This window comes from Sprattus sprattus, assembly GCF_963457725.1.
Source record: "Sprattus sprattus genome assembly, chromosome: 7".
NCBI lineage: Eukaryota > Metazoa > Chordata > Actinopteri > Clupeiformes > Clupeidae > Sprattus > Sprattus sprattus.
In genome coordinates, this window is record NC_137926.1 from 9494710 (window position 1) to 9510579 (window position 15870).

General features: G+C 42.0%; 1 protein-coding gene across 3 annotated transcripts; it reads right to left on the reverse strand.

Moving 5' to 3' along the window:
- Nucleotides 1-2616: 2616 nt before the first annotated feature.
- On the reverse strand, nt 2617-15489 carry LOC308368642 (uncharacterized protein). Of its 3 annotated transcripts, none has more exons than XM_080842861.1 (10): nt 15422-15489; nt 14873-14967; nt 14150-14239; nt 11005-11087; nt 10393-10528; nt 8634-8833; nt 6532-6807; nt 5391-5579; nt 3890-4195; nt 2617-2789 (listed from the first exon to the last, which is right to left on the reverse strand). In XM_080842861.1, the coding sequence occupies exons 2-10, from the start codon at nt 14929-14931 to the stop codon at nt 2752-2754; spliced, it is 1377 nt and encodes a 458-aa protein (XP_080698987.1). In that variant the 5' UTR covers nt 14932-14967; nt 15422-15489; the 3' UTR covers nt 2617-2751. The 3 variants fall into 3 exon arrangements, with proteins under 3 accessions (XP_080698987.1, XP_080698985.1, XP_080698986.1); XM_080842859.1 differs by having other exon boundaries at nt 10393-10579; XM_080842860.1 differs by having other exon boundaries at nt 10393-10579; nt 14873-15008.
- Nucleotides 15490-15870: the final 381 nt, after the last annotated feature.

A 15870-nucleotide genomic window follows, 5' to 3' on the forward strand; every position in this document is an offset into this window, starting at 1 on the left:
ATTCATTACTTACGGGAAGACTCTACCACCTGGGTTCCACAGCGCTCCATCTACAAAGTGGATTCACAGAGACCTGGTTGAAAAGTCTCATATTCGCAAGCCAACTGAGCAATTTGTGGCACTGTTAAAAAAAAAAACATGGACAATGCACTGCAACAAAACGTATCTCACCACATAACACTGTGTGGGGAAGGATTCTTCAGATGTTACGAAATAAATCAAGCCATAATTTATCTCCGAAAAAGGCTTCTGCCATCCATCAGGTTTATTCATTCGCTGTTTTCCCTTTGGTAAGGCATGGTTTGTATTGCATTATGTCTATAGATGAAAACAAAACTAATGCAATAACAAATCTCTGAAGATTTTCTCCAGCACTATTCGGTCAAATGTAAACATTTTCAATAAATGTGAAGTCGCCAGATTGATAAAACTTCTTTGACAATGCGTTTTTGATACAAATATTAATAATGATTCCCGTTTATGATGGGAAATACATATTGGAAAGCAAGCCTATAACTGAATCTTTTTGAGAACATCTCTCTTGCTTTTCTTTCATTTACTCATGGCTGTATTGTCATGTTGCTTTCCTTCCCTGGGTGATTTATTGGGAAGATGAAATATGAAGTGAAATTGCTGGAAAATATGATTTTATGAAAAAGATGCTTGCGCTTGCGGTTACGGAACCGTCAACAAGCGTGTTGGTGTGACGGTGTGGTGCCGATGATGGGCTTTTATCGCCATCTTGTGGCCAGGTCACGTACTCACAAAGCATCATGGGGAAAGAAGTGGCTCCTGATTTGCCGACTTAGGAGAAATTCCCCAAAAATATTTGTAGTAATGGCCAAATAACTTTGAGGCTCCTAATTTTTTTGACCAGGAGTAATTCACAAAATCCCCTAGCACTAAAAGTAGTAGGCTGTCCAAGTCTGGGAGAACTTAAAAGTAGCTTAGTCGAGAGGACTTCATCACTCCCTAAGACCAACTCCCAAGTTTGATCATTCTGGGCAGTTTTATCATTCCATGTTACAATGTTTTTGAACATTGACACTCAATCATGAGGGAATACTTTTAGATCTTGTAGGAGATGCTATGTTGCCAACAAATCCACTCGGTGCCAAAATGGAATTAACTGTGTTATATGCATTTTGAAAACGGTGCGAAGACGTTCGGTCTGCGGGCAGCTTATTCCATTATTATTTAATGTATAGCTCATGTGAAATATGTATACGTCGTTCTTGTTTACTCACCGGAACAGACCCTTTCACTCATCAACCATGTGAAGAACACAAACAACAAATACGAAAAGCACAGGATATTGATTATTCTCCCCTCGACTTGTTTGACTGATAATCCTCCATGCTCCCACCTTCCGAGGCATTCTCAGCGTCTGGTGAAGTTGTTTGCAGTCTTGCCAAAAGCGCTCCAATCTCAACTTCTCAGCTGGGGGAAGAGACGTAGGGGCAGGCTTCCATCGGTCGCAAAATTGATAGATTCTTCACATTCACCATCGTGAGTGACTGATCTGGGGCTAGATGGACTAACAGCTGTAGAGTCCCACTAAAGTTATTTACTTACTCACTGACAAAGTCTACCAGTGTCAAACACACACACACACACACACACACACACATCCAAGTACAAAACAAAAGGGTTTTCAGTCCATCGCCAAGTGGTTTCTATAATTGCAGAACACAATTCCTATTACTGGCACACAGCTTCAAAGCCTAAAGTCCACACGTGCACTCACAAACATTCATTACTTACGGGAAGACTCTACCACCTGGGTTCCACAGCGCTCCATCTACAAAGTGGATTCACAGAGACCTGGTTGAAAAGTCTCATATTCGCAAGCCAACTGAGCAATTTGTGGCACTGTTAAAAAAAAAAAAACAGACCCTTTCACTCATCAACCATTCACCGAGGTCATTGCAAGCATGCACGGACAGGGAGTTATTAACCGGGATGTGGCATCAGGAAGTAGCCTACATGCCGATGGCACCCAGTGATCGTAGGCTATGACACTTGACGTCAGCCATAGCAAGCAAGAGAGCCTTTCTTAGTTCAAGCGTTATCGCTTTTCCTTAGAAGTTGGCACCAGAAGCTTTGTGAATATGATTTACGAGGGAAATGTAAGTGCGACATGGGAGTAGCCTACTGTTAGTGCTAAGATAAAATACTTTGTGAATACAGACCCAGAAAAGGACAAGTTTTGGTTTTCATCTTTCTTTGGTCCATTAACACACGATTGTCAGAGGTACTGATTAAATTGGCTAGTTATAAAATGTTTAATACTTTGACTTCAAATAAATCATAATTGATATATTCCTTTATATATATATCTGCATTATCCTGATTAACGATACAGGGAATTAAAACGTTTTGTTTCCGTTTTAATTCGTTTAAAGCGTTCAGACTCACTGGATGAAATGACAATAAAATGCCAAATGATAGCAATGCCATGCAGTTTGCGTCGCCTCAATTTAAAAAACGACCACAGATTCTTTAACCAGAACAGATTTATTTAAAAACAAACTTCATCAGTTCTTAAACACAAATCATCTGAACGTGATCTTAGCCCACAGGACAAACAAAATATACAAAAATATGTCAGAGGAACAGACTGTAAACAAACAAACAAACAAAAAAAAAAACATCTTCAAGATTAAGACAGCTAGTTCTGGCTACAATGTCCTAAACAGTAATCCTTAAGAGGTCAGGACGGGGTAGGGGAAGTGGAGAGCTGGTGTGATCCTAGTGTCGTGGCATGGGAGTCCGAGGCGGAGGGGGCCCTGTGGGTCAAACACAGACAGTTAAAGTAACACTCTGCAACAATTATACTTCAGGATTAGGGTTAGGATAAGCAGTTTTACCTTAAAATAACAGCTTGAAAAAAATTGGGGCGCTACAATGACTTTTAATATGGAGAATCGCCTGCGTGCCATTGCTATACCAGGGTCCATAGGCTTATAACTGCTAAATGTAAGATTGCCTGACGCCACCCGGCTTTCTACTGTCTGCCGAACTAGTAAGTTGCTTATTTGCCGTCTTGCTTTGTCTTGTGTTGCACTTGCTTGTTGTTTGACTGTGTTAGGACAGTGGTTGAGTAACTAGTTTGTCATAATGTCAAAGTCAGCACATTTAAAGAGATTTCGTTAGTTTTACCCGCTAGCATATCGTTAGCGAATAGCAATTGATCCGGAATGCTTCTTTAACACATCGCACAGCAGGTCATGTATCTCAGCAAGCATCACAGCCACAGGCAGAGGCAGAGGCAGAGGCAGAGGCATAGATGGATCTGGTGAGGTTCACACACTGGTGTTGCTTTAGGACAGCGGGTTTATCATTCCTTAAATAACAACCTCACCTCGAGCCCTGGCCAATGCACACGTGAATAAAACCGGTGTCATTAAAATTACCTTGATTGGTTCATTAAAAGGCAACGTAGAACTCATGACACTTAGAAGACAGAGAAGCCACCAAACTACAACATTTTCTACAAGTAGTGCAGCTAACAACAGATCTCTGGGTGCCTAACTTGGTTAACGTAATGGTCAGCTATTCTTTGAGACAGGAAGACGTTGAGTGTAGCAATTGACATTGGTAAGGCTTCACTTCAGAGGGCTGAAGACACACTCACAGACATATGCAAACACACACACACAGGCACACACACAGACATACAGCCATACACAAAGACACACACTCACAGACAGACACGTGCAAACACAGACAGACAGAGAGACGGAGAGACAGAGAGACAGACAGACACAAAGACACACACACACACACACACACACACACACACACACACACACACACACAAACACACAGCCAAATAGAGAGAAATATAGACACACATGCATACACACTCACACGAAAGGTGTCTTACCTGGGGAGGGCAAGAGGCCTGGTGGGTGGTGGGCAATGAGGGAGGGTGGGGGGGCGCGTGGGCCATGAGCGTGTGACTGTGGTCCTTGAGGTGGGCCATTCTGCGGTTGGGGCCCTCGGTTCATGAGGGAGCCTTTGGGAGGGTGGGGGCCGTGATGACCCATGGCTCCCCGGGAGGATGGGAAACCTCGAGGGCCGTGGGGGCCGCCTCGCGGAGGGGGGCCGTGAGGACCAGCAGGCCTGTGTGGGGGAGCTGGAGCGCTGTCCATGGAGAGCAGCGGAGGCGGTTTGCTTTTGGGGTACGTTCCTGACGAACACAAGAAATGAACACACACACACAAAGGTCTTATTAAGAGTGTATCTTTTGGGGTACGTTCCTGACGAACACAAGAAATGAACACACACACACAAAGGTCTTATTAAGAGTGTATCTTTTGGGGTACGTTCCTGACGAACACAAGAAATGAACACACACACACAGAGGTCTTATTAAGAGAGTATCTTTTGGGGTACGTTCCTGACGAACACAAGAAAGGAACTCGCACAAACACAAGGTCTTATTAAGAGTGTATCTTTTGGGGTACGTTCCTGACGAACACAAGAAAGGAACTCGCACAAACACAAGGTCTTATTTAGAGTGTATCTTTTGGGGTACGTTCCTGACGAACACAAAAAATGAACACACACAAACAGAAGGTCTTATTAAGAGTGTATCTTTTGGGGTACGTTCCTGACGAACACAAGAAAGAAACACAGACAAACACAAGGTCTTATTAAGAGTGTATCTTTTGGGGTACGTTCCTGACGAACACAAGAAATGAACACACACAAACACAAGGTCTTATTAAGAGTGTATCTTTTGGGGTACGTTCCTGACGAACACAAGAAATGAACACACACAAACACGAGGTCTTATTAAGAGTGTATCTTTTGGGGTACGTTCCTGACGAACACAAGAAAGGAAGACACACACAAGATCTTATTAAGAGTCTATCATTTGTAATGCCACCAAATAAGCATTTATTTAAGCACCATCCTATTCACGTGATATGAGCAACACTACAGCAGCACATGTCAAGGCTAAAGTGACAGTTAAGGAGAAATCCCCTAACACATTTCAAATCTCCTGTTTTTTTTCAAGTCAGCTTCTAGCATATTTGCCAAAATGTGATGCTCGTGAACCATGCAGATTTGATTAAAAATAGCCAATTTGACTTTTCCTGTCACTTCACCTTAGCCCCAATTCAAATATGATAATTATTAAACATTTGAACAGGCCTGGAAATTGAAAGGTTCTTAAATTTGAACATAAATGGTTGAAACTGCATTTTTTTGAGTTTCAGAACAAATTTGGTAAAAAAAAACATCATAGAAATTGTACAGCTGTCCCATTTAAACTGCTTGTAAGCATGCATTCTGGGCCAGTGGAGCTCTTTCAGGCACAGGCCAATATTTAAAACACAGGTGAGGTTCTCCGCAGTGCCGCGGCTGGCCAGGCTTACCTGGCATACCCATGATGGAGCCAGGGGAGTGCTCCCCCATACCTGAAGGGGGAGGTGGTCCCGGTCGATCCCTCCCGGTGGGGCCAGAGAGATTTGGCGTGGGTAACAGGGGGGGCGGCGAGCCCATGCCGGGGGGCAGACTGTTCCTGAGGGGAGGCACTGCATCAGCCTCTGTGGACGCACCAGAGGCTGAGAACAGAAATCAGAATCAGAATCAGATTTTATTGGCCAACTTAGTTTGCACATACAAGGAATTTGTCTTGGTGCAGTGACTCTCACTGTGCTTACACATAATACTCAAAATATACAACACAAAACAATACAACAGTGCAAAACAATACAATAAAGCAACAGCCCCAACAACAACACCAACAGCGAGTTAGTACCGCTAATCATTACATCAAGGAAGACTGCTGCAAGAGCTTTCAATTATTGCAGAGATTAAATTAATCACGCAAAAACAAAGACGACCACAGTTGAATGGCTTAATGTCAAATAATAATACATGAGTACAAAGTATAGATGATTAGGGAAATCAAAACTATTGACAAACAAAACAATAATGTCAAATCACAGCGCAAGACTATTCATTAGCAAAAACCTCACAGATCCCTTTACAATAATTAAGAGTACGTGCTGCCCTCTGGTGGTCAAATCATGCCCCTTTATTGAAGCCATTCGCAATATGAAACTGTGGTGAGACTATTTTAGTCTATTTTATCCTTACAAGGTATTAATCAAGCAACACACTGATGTGAATGATGTTTGTTATATTATTTGTTTGTGCCAAGGCAGTTTTCAAGGACACTTTCTCAGTAGATTTTGGGCTGAACTGCTGCGGATGTGTCTGTGTGTTTGTGTATGGAAGGTGAGGACGAGTCTATCCCACGTTTACAAACAATAGGTTTATAATGTAATATTATAGTGTTCATAATATTAGCTAAACCAGTTCAACGGAGACACAAGAGGAGGGGGGGATAGATCCTAAAAGTCAGAGAGCCCCCTGAGAAAGCCTATGACTCCTACTGCTACTGAAGGAGTTGGCTAATTTAAACCAGAAAATAAGGGGGAGGGGGGGAGTTGTAGGGGTGGGTGTTGTCCTGAAAAGTTAAGAAGCCTGGAGCAGCTGGTGACCCCTGACCTTGCAGGTGTTCCTGACGGCTGTGCAGGAAGTGGCTGAGTGTGTCCAGCTCCTCAGGGTACAGGTGCACGCCCTCGGCCAGCAGCAGGAGCAGGTGGCGCGTGTCGGCGGGCACGGCATGCCTCTGCAGCTTCTCACGCGCCAGGTAGTCGTCCGCCAGCTCGGCCGCCCGCACCGCCAGCTCCCCGGGGTCGCGGCACGGCAGACTGTCCCGCACGCGCCCGAACTCCACAAGCACAAAGTCCAGCGCCTGGTCCCGCGGCATGTTGCGGTGAACTGGGGTGGGTGGGGGGGTGGTATTTGGGAGAAGGGGGGGGGGGGGGGGGGGGTAGCAGGGAGAGGAAGTCAGGAGATACAGAGAAACAGTCAGGAAAATGGTGGCAGAGGTCGTCATGCTGCGCCATGTAGCAACAACCACACCTTACCCACACACCGAAATAACTCCATCTTAGGTCTTCGTGTAGGAGTGCTTACTGTTTTCACTGCCTTCACTTTGGACTGGGTTGGGGTTTAATCAGTGCAGTTTGGCGTGGCGGGTGTGAACTTGTGATAATCGTCTTGTAAAGTTTGTCTGGCCAGCTCTCTTACAGAGAGTCCATTTTTTAAAAGGTAGGGCAGATGGTCGGGGGCATCGTTTAGTCTACAAGTAAACAAAGTCACTATCCCAAGTAAGCCAGAACCACTTACGAGCGCTAATTTTTCACGGTGAATAAGATTTAATTACGACAACACTTTATTTTATTTGAAACTGCACTAGTGTAGTCGGCATTGGAGCATGGGAACGTTTTTATCCTCTACATCCATATAGCCACACCTCAGAGTAAACCAACTGGATCCAACACAGTCTTACATAAAAGGCTACAAGGAGAATTACAGAGACACTTCATGGAACACATTTCAATTGAATAATAATCGGTGTCTCGAAACAAATCACCTTTGTTGCTGAAGGCTTATCTGAGGTGTGACCATACCGAAAGCTGAAAACTACATGAGTGCAGGGTTTGAATGTGGAAGTTGGCCATTACAATATGCATCCCTGCCAGCGTTATTAAATACGACTTGGAAAAGATTTATCAGGGAAAATGGCATTAATTAAACCTGCAAAAAAAGCATTAGGCAAAGGCTAAAAAGACAGATGCTAAATGTTTTATTTTTTTACCATTACAGTGTGAAATCAAATAGTGGTGGGCACAGATGAATTAATATTCTTTTAGTCACTAATACTTCGTTTGGGAGCTTTGACATTTTGAAAATGTTTGCTTTTTGTGGTAATTTATGAGTACACTAGTCAGAATATCTACCTACCAGACACACTTGTTATGATTCATCACAAGTAAACTACAAATGATCGAGTGGAATCAACTCCTTATGCCAGTTTCTCTGCAAAGACACTGGTTTCCCACTTCAATTATTTAAAATTTTTGATTGAACTAGACCATTCTAATTTAAGTCCGATTGTTACCATCAAAATCCAACAGAGATGAGGTCCTGAGTGTGAGTGTGTGTGGAAGATCAATTCATCAGTTCTAAATTACATTTTTGTTCGCACAATTTACTGAATTATTATGTATGATGTATAATTACCGGTACATTTCGTATAATATTAACAGTTGCAATGATCATTGTTTTAGGTTGGCTCAGATACCAGATCCTCACTGTGTAAATTGACATTAAAATTAGTAACAAAAACACTATTTTTTATTTCATGTTAAATGTATTAATTTAGTTGATTTTAATTTGTTGACTGAGTTCACTACATAGCAAAGCTTTCTTTGGAGGGAAAAACGCTTTACTCAGAAACCATTAGAAAGGTTTGAAATAGAAAATTTGTTTTTGTTTTGCTTGCATATAAACCACACTGTCTAATACACTGACTACAAATTCAGTTAAATCAGCCATTTTGTTTTTATGCATACGTTTCATTTCTGCCGGACCCATCATGACGATGATGGCGTATCAGTGCCCACCACTAAATCTATTTTGATTCTTTTCAACACCAAATATACATGAACCAGTTAGAAACTGCGTTTGTTTAGCTTAAAGGGATAAGGAGGTTGGTGGGGTGTGGGTGGGGGTGGGGGTCGGTGGGGCAGGGGACTTACTTTTGAGGGACTCTGAAAATATGATAACTGTGCACGAGGACAGCGTTACGTTAGTCTGCTCGACGAGTATACATAAGGGGGATCCGTCGGAGCGGATGTCCTGCAGTGCCCGGGTCAGACCGGACTCCGCCTGGAGACAAATCATTTCCACCGAGAGGCCGCGCTCTTGCAAGCTCAGGCCTAGCGATTTAGCATAGTCCCTTTGAAAGAAGAAGAAGAAGAGCTGGTTATTGACCTCTGCAGAAGCCGCTGGCAAAGGGCTTAGCAGACAGGTGGGGCTAGTTTTTACAGAGAGAGAGTGAAAGAGTGAGAGTAAGAGAGAGAGAGAGGGAGAAAGAGAGAGAGTGATAGAGAGATAGTGATAGAGAGAGAGTGGTGGACTTTAAAAGCTGTTTTTTTAGACAGGGAGTAAGTGTAGTTCTTTAAGAATTAAACTGTAAAAAGAAAAATCTCTTCTGCAAACTTGAAATACAGACTTAGAATTAATCCATGTCAAAAAGACAAACAAAAAACACTACTCTGTCCATTTGAAGGACAAACGTATTCATTTCATTTACATTTGAAAACCGTTTTTGCCGTGTGTTCTGCGCTCCATTTTAAAATGTTGCTCATGACATCATTGCTGATGGTTTAACTTGTGACAAATGTTACTTTTTGTATTTAAGGCAATTTCATAGCATCTAACAGTTTTAGATATAAGTGAAGTCTAGCTCAAAAGTAAGGACACCTTCAGCTCATACAAGACCACTACATTTATAATTAAAAAACAAAACAACCCTGAGAATGACTTTTGTAATGGGCTTTGACTAATAAGGATTAGGCTTCCTTTGAGGCCAAGACTGATAATGTTCTCAGACTGAACAAGGACAAGGACATTTTCAGGGGGAAACAGTAAAGGGGTTGTTTGAAATATTATCACTTTGCTGAAGTTCTGATGTCTTTTGTACTTCATTGTGTGTGAATGTAACTAGAATACATTTATTTTGTTTTCAATGACAAAACGCTAATTTCAAAGCCGACTAACTGTGTGAGAAAATTGAGATTCAGCAAATAAACAATCAATTTTATGAACACAAGGAACAATTTTGAAGTATTTGCCATGTGAATCTAGGGTTATTTTTTCTCTTGACTGAGCAGAATGGTCTCGGTAGGGGTCAGATTCGAAGAAACTAATTTTGAACTGTGAAACTTTTAGGAGCTAAAAACAAGAATACTACATTTTTGATAAAAATTTCAATTTTGCCTGGGGTGAATTCAAGGGTGTTAGGGACTTGTTAATGTAGATATTGTAAATATATGTGCATGTTTTTGATGTTTGAATGTATTTGTCCAAAAGTCAGATTTTTCTTCCGGTCTACTTCACAGAATTTTATGTCCATTGGGTGCATTTTTGGAATGGTTGGTCAAAAAAAATCTTTCATCCTTGACAAATAACCATCAGTGGACCCAACTGAAAAAACTGCATCAACTTGATACAGGGAAAATTGGACCTAGAAAAATTACAACAGTGAAATCACAGTGGATATACATACCTACATAGATACTAGTCATTTTTTTTATCAGCATATAAAATAGATTTCCAATTATCATGTGCCAACACAGCCATACAATAATCAACACAAACACCCACAGGCAGCCACACACACACACACCACACACACACACACACACACACACGTCTACCCAGTATCCTACTATGCACAGCAACTCAGCCCCATCTCCTCCACCCACGGCAGCAGCTTGCAGAGAGGTTACTCACGGGCTCTGAGTGTTCACCGCCAGCACCACGCAGTTTGCCGACTTCTTGCCGCCGCTGCCGCCCTCCAGGATTTTGTAAAACCACCTGTAGAGGGAGTTGCGCTTCTCCCCAGGATGGTACCTCTTAGGTGAGGGAGCTGCGAGATCAAAGGCAGACTTTTGTCCAAAACTTTGTCTTTTGTAGAGACCTTGGTTGCAGGATGGGAAATACTTAGGGTTGTATAGATAACACAGATGATGTATAGATGTATAGATAAATCACATAATTCACACATATACACGCACACACGCACACACACACACACACACACACACACACACACACACACACACACACACACACACACACACACACACACACACACACACACACACACACACACACACACACACACACACACACACACACACTTAGGGTTGTAAAGATAACACAGATGATGTATAGATGAATCCTCAATGCTAAGGTGTCAGTGGCTTCCAAGCAACAGCATAAAATGATAGAGAAATGATAAATGATAACATTATTGACAAATGATTATCAATAATAATATTGATAAACGGTCATTGATAATGATATTGATCACTGATAATGATATTGAGAAATGAGTCTCACCAGTGTGTGTGTGTTGTTCATAGCCCTCATAGTTAGTGTCTCCTGTGTAGTCACCCTCCTGGTCGTCATACCGGGCCTCAAAGCTGAAACACAAATGATCAGAAAGAAACTATTAACCTCCAAGAACAATGCGAGCAAATCAATTTAAACAGCCTTAGGTAATGTGGCGTGGAAATGCCACCAATATGGACAGAGGTTTCCATTACTTCCTAACACAGAAAATAATTAAGAAAAATAACCTAATGTCTATGAGGCAAACAGGCACAATTAGCCAAACGTCTTGGTCATGACTTTAAATTAACTCTGGATTAGAAGTGTGAGGAAAACAGAATCTAATTGTGAAATAAAGTAAAGTCGGTAGGATAAATAAATAAATAAATAAACTATTTGTGTCTAATTACTCCTTTCTCTGTACCTTGTGGTTTAACCTGTTTGCATATGTGTACATAAGTAGTCAAGCACTGGTTACTACTAATTGATGCCTATTCAACTATTGGTTAATACTAAGTAGGCTAGAATTTGTGTGGCCAAGTCTGTGATTGGTCAGTATTCGTAAGGTGCCTACGTTGGGGTATGGTATGGGGTGGAAAGATTGTGGGTGTTTTTCAAGATCGAAGTCATGTGCCAGGTGTTTGGTTTGGTCAGTTACGTCTGCTTTGCAAGTTAACTGTCAGGTGGGGCAGTGTTTAGTGCAGACCTGGGCAAACTGCGGCACCCGGGCCATTTGCGGCCCCTTGTCTGTCCCTTACCGGCCCTCGGAGGTCAATGGTAAATTAGGAATCAAACGTTAAACGATAAAAATTGATTTTACTATTAATTTGTATACTTATACTATTGCATTGCAAGCCTGCTCTCATGTCTGTGTATGTGCCATGTGTATTGGTCGTCTGGGCACACCTTTAATACTGCAAATCATGCTCATTTTTCATGCTGAATTGAGTTCAGCCTATTGGTCCGACCCTCCACAACAGTCCCACTATCTCATGTGGCCCCTTGGGGAAATGGAATTGCCCACCCCTGGTTTAGTGACTATCTGGCTACCTAGCTCAGGCTACATTGTAAGAATGCTAAGCTAAGCTAGCTAACTCAAACTAGGTAGGCTTACTTTTAGTGCATAATGCTGATTTTGTTGAGTCGGCAGCTGACGCAGATAACATCAAGTTGTGTACTTTTGCTGTTACAAAATCAGCTGAACAGTGCTTCTCCTGTGTGTGCTTCCCCACTGGTGTGAGTGCTATCGCTTCCAGACAAGGAAGAAAAAGTGATATGCTTGCAGTCCAATTAACGCGGCCTGGAGTCCTAGCGAGTTTTCCACCTTCATCATCTCCTTGTTCTTCCAAGGGATTATCGTGTTTTTCTTCCAGCAGGTGTTTTCCTTTAAAGCAGCAATACTGAGTTCTGTTCCAAAACCAGCACGCTAACTACCTAAAAGGCATGCAAAAACATTGCAAACACCACCAACAGCTCAGTTGGCGCTGAAAGACGCTTGCCAACACACTAACTGGTGTCTTTTGGCAGTTCAACTGTTGTCTTTTGGCAGTATAGCTGGCAATGACATGCTGTGAAAGCTTTGTCTTCCATTTTTGCAGGGTGTTCCAGCCCGGTATACAGAATTACATAGGGCATATCCTGGATGGCTAGTGGGGAAGACACAGGTGTTTATCTGTCCTTCACATGACCATATGCTATCAAAACTAATTTGAGGATGGTACCTAAACTAGTTGCCTATAAAACCATACCACAAAAAGTGACAAATTGTTGCATAGTGTTACTTTAATGTGCTGATTGTTTATTGTCGTCTGTCTCCTAATGGGCCCTACTAAAGAGCCTTTATGATAGTTGTAGTGTTGACTTGACTGTAAGAGGACTTTGTTCTGCTCAGAGTAGAGCAGAGGTCTGCCATCTTACTAAAGTCCAGTAAAGATACAGTTTGAGTCAGGGCCTTAACTGAGAGTTAGTTGGGTCTCCTTCCTCTGTGATCATAGGTGTAAATGACTCTGTGTATAAAACCACTTCCAACTCGTATAATTCATCCTGCTTCCTGCTTCTCTTATCTTGTCCTTGGCGCTTCTTCACCCGAGCAACCCCCCCCCCCCCCCCTCCTCCTCCTCCTCCTCCCCCATAGGTGGCAGAGTCTCTTTATGCTCTTTGTGATCTGAATGGATGTTCAATAGTGTTAGTGCCAATAGTGTTAGTGTAGTGCTAATGTTTTTCTTGCTGAGCTGTTAAATTTCATTCTACACATTAATAATGGGTTCCCCTTGACCTCTGACCCCTGTAGCGATTTATAATTGTCTCTTAGTCTCAGGGTGTTTTCACACTAGTGCTTCTGGTGCAGAACAGGGTCCGTTTGAGCCGTTAGTTCGGTTCCGTTCGTTGATGTCAAAGTGGTTTTCTGAACCTCGGGTGCGCACCAAGGGACAGTAAAGCAGCCCTCCAGAAACAGGTGTGGGGTACCTGAACTCCAGTGCAGTTCGTATTTGGTGTGTAAGCCATCCAATCTAAATTCAAGCAGTTAACGCTATTTATGACCGCTGATGGATCCAAATTCTCCCGCAATAAATAAATCACTGCTTTTACTAAAACACTAACAGTCTTAAAAATAGTCACGTTGCTTGGCAATTCATGCTTGAGGGTATGCTCTGCAAGTAAAGCTGCAAATTAATTTCGCACTGCCGCCTGTTTCTGGAAAAACCTCCTTATCCGAGCACGTCGCATCATTCACAACGTCAAAACAAGAGCGGCTTTACTTCTTTTCTTCCATCCTTTGTCTTTGCCTAGCGACATAGGTATATAAAAAGCTTCATGCTGATTACGTGTCGATTCAGTTCGCAACCAATTAATGCAATGAGAAAAGTAAGGGCCGCAGGGGCCAGGGGTACAGTCACACTTCAGTTTGGACCAGCAAAACAGACAGATTGTGAAAACAGCCTTATTGTGCATCAATCACTACAAATCAGTCCTAAATGGAAACTGGACAACCATAATTAAATCAGCAAGTCTTAACATAATGTATACATGTAGTAGATGCTTTTACCCACAATACCTAGTGGTTATATCTACATTTTGCTTTGACCTATGACATTGGTGCTGTTTGCTCTTTGCCCAGTTCATCAGTATCAGTTGTGCATCAGGAACACATTACCCTTCTCTTTCTTTAGTTTCTTCGTTCCTCTCCTCCCTGAGTGGGTATGGTGCCCGTCTAAAGGAGCGGGGTAGGGCACCACTCACTTTGCTGCAATTTATACAAAACAATATTAGGGTTACATGTTTGCGGACACATGGATAACACTCTACAGCTATAACTCGATCTCTGCTCTTAAGTCTGCTCAGCAAGTTCATAGGGTAAGTCGCCAATGATAGGCAAAGCTATGCAGGTGTACACTAGACAGAAACCAACTTGGCCTGCAAGCTCCCCAGAAAGTCCTGTTTTTCTGGTCACCCATGGTCATTAAACAACATGCCACATGCAAAACATGTTATATTAGCTGGCCACTGTTTTCCCTAGCAGATAATTCACGTTAAAACCTGATAGTACCAACAATAACATGCAATCACTAGAGTAATAGATTCGTTTGCTTTTTGATTGCCCAACAATGCTGCTTGGTCAGCTGACTAGAAAAAACAATATGCAGCTAACGTTGCTCAATGGCAATAGTAAGCTTGGCAAGCCATCTACGATTACTGTCAACGAAGCGTCTTCGATTTGATAGAAAAGACCGAAGAAAATATATTATATTATATACACTAATTTAACTACGTTAAAGCAAATCGAACATTGCCAAGTTAACAGTTATGGCAAGCATTATAATATGACACAGGAGGTTAGTGGCTATAATCGCTTTTGGGATGGTATAACGTTACTCACCCGCCATTGGGGCTTGGTGGAGGTCGCCTTCCTCCCGCCACCTTCACCCACGACGCCATCAATGGACAGTTTATTCTTCAGTTTACGATAATTTCCTGCAAGGCGAACTTGCATGTAAGCTAGAACTCTTGTAGTGCTGGGCATATAAGGAATTCCATTTACATATAGCTATTGTGTGCTAACCAGAGCTCGTCCACAAAGCTGAGCTAGCAAGCTAACCAGATCTAGCGTTAACAGTTCGCCAGTTCTGTTTCAGGTATCAAGCTATGACAGACTTGGGGGTGTCATTCAATTGAAATCTCAGTTTATTATCAACTTCAACCAGTTTTATGTTCTAGCTTGAGAGAGATGCCATTGCATCTGAGTTTTCCAGGTAACATTCACTCAATGATCAATAGCAGCTAACATAGCTGGCTTGATTCTTATGACAGACAGCTAACAACGGGGTAAAATTTCAACACAGTTGAAAATCAGAGGCCCTATCTTTTTCTTTGCAACACTTGAAATAGCCCACATAAACGGTAGCTTTTTAATATAGACACTGCTTACCTATATTCAAAACAAAAAGCAAGGAAATTGTTGTTACCACAGCCAACTTTCACTCTCGTACAAAAATGGTGGACATTCAACTACTTCTTCTATTGTGACCCTGTGGATGTAAGGCATGTTAACGGGACATCGCCATCTTATGTTTGGGAGTGTATGTATTGTTTGTTTATGTGGAAGTAGGGAAAAAAAATACTTTTATGAACGCAAATGTGAAATATGTTAACATAACATAATTTTAACATAACATAATTTTACAGATGCACAGATAGCCTGTTATGTTAATCCTCAGAAACAAAAATCTCTAACATTGAAATGAGATCTGGGGCCGTATTCACAAAGAATCTTAGGGCTAAAAGTAGCTCATAAGTGGCGAATTTAGGAGAAACTCCTAAAAGTAATGGGCGTGTCAGTCTTAAATGTAGGACTCCTTTTTTTTTTTTACTAAGAGC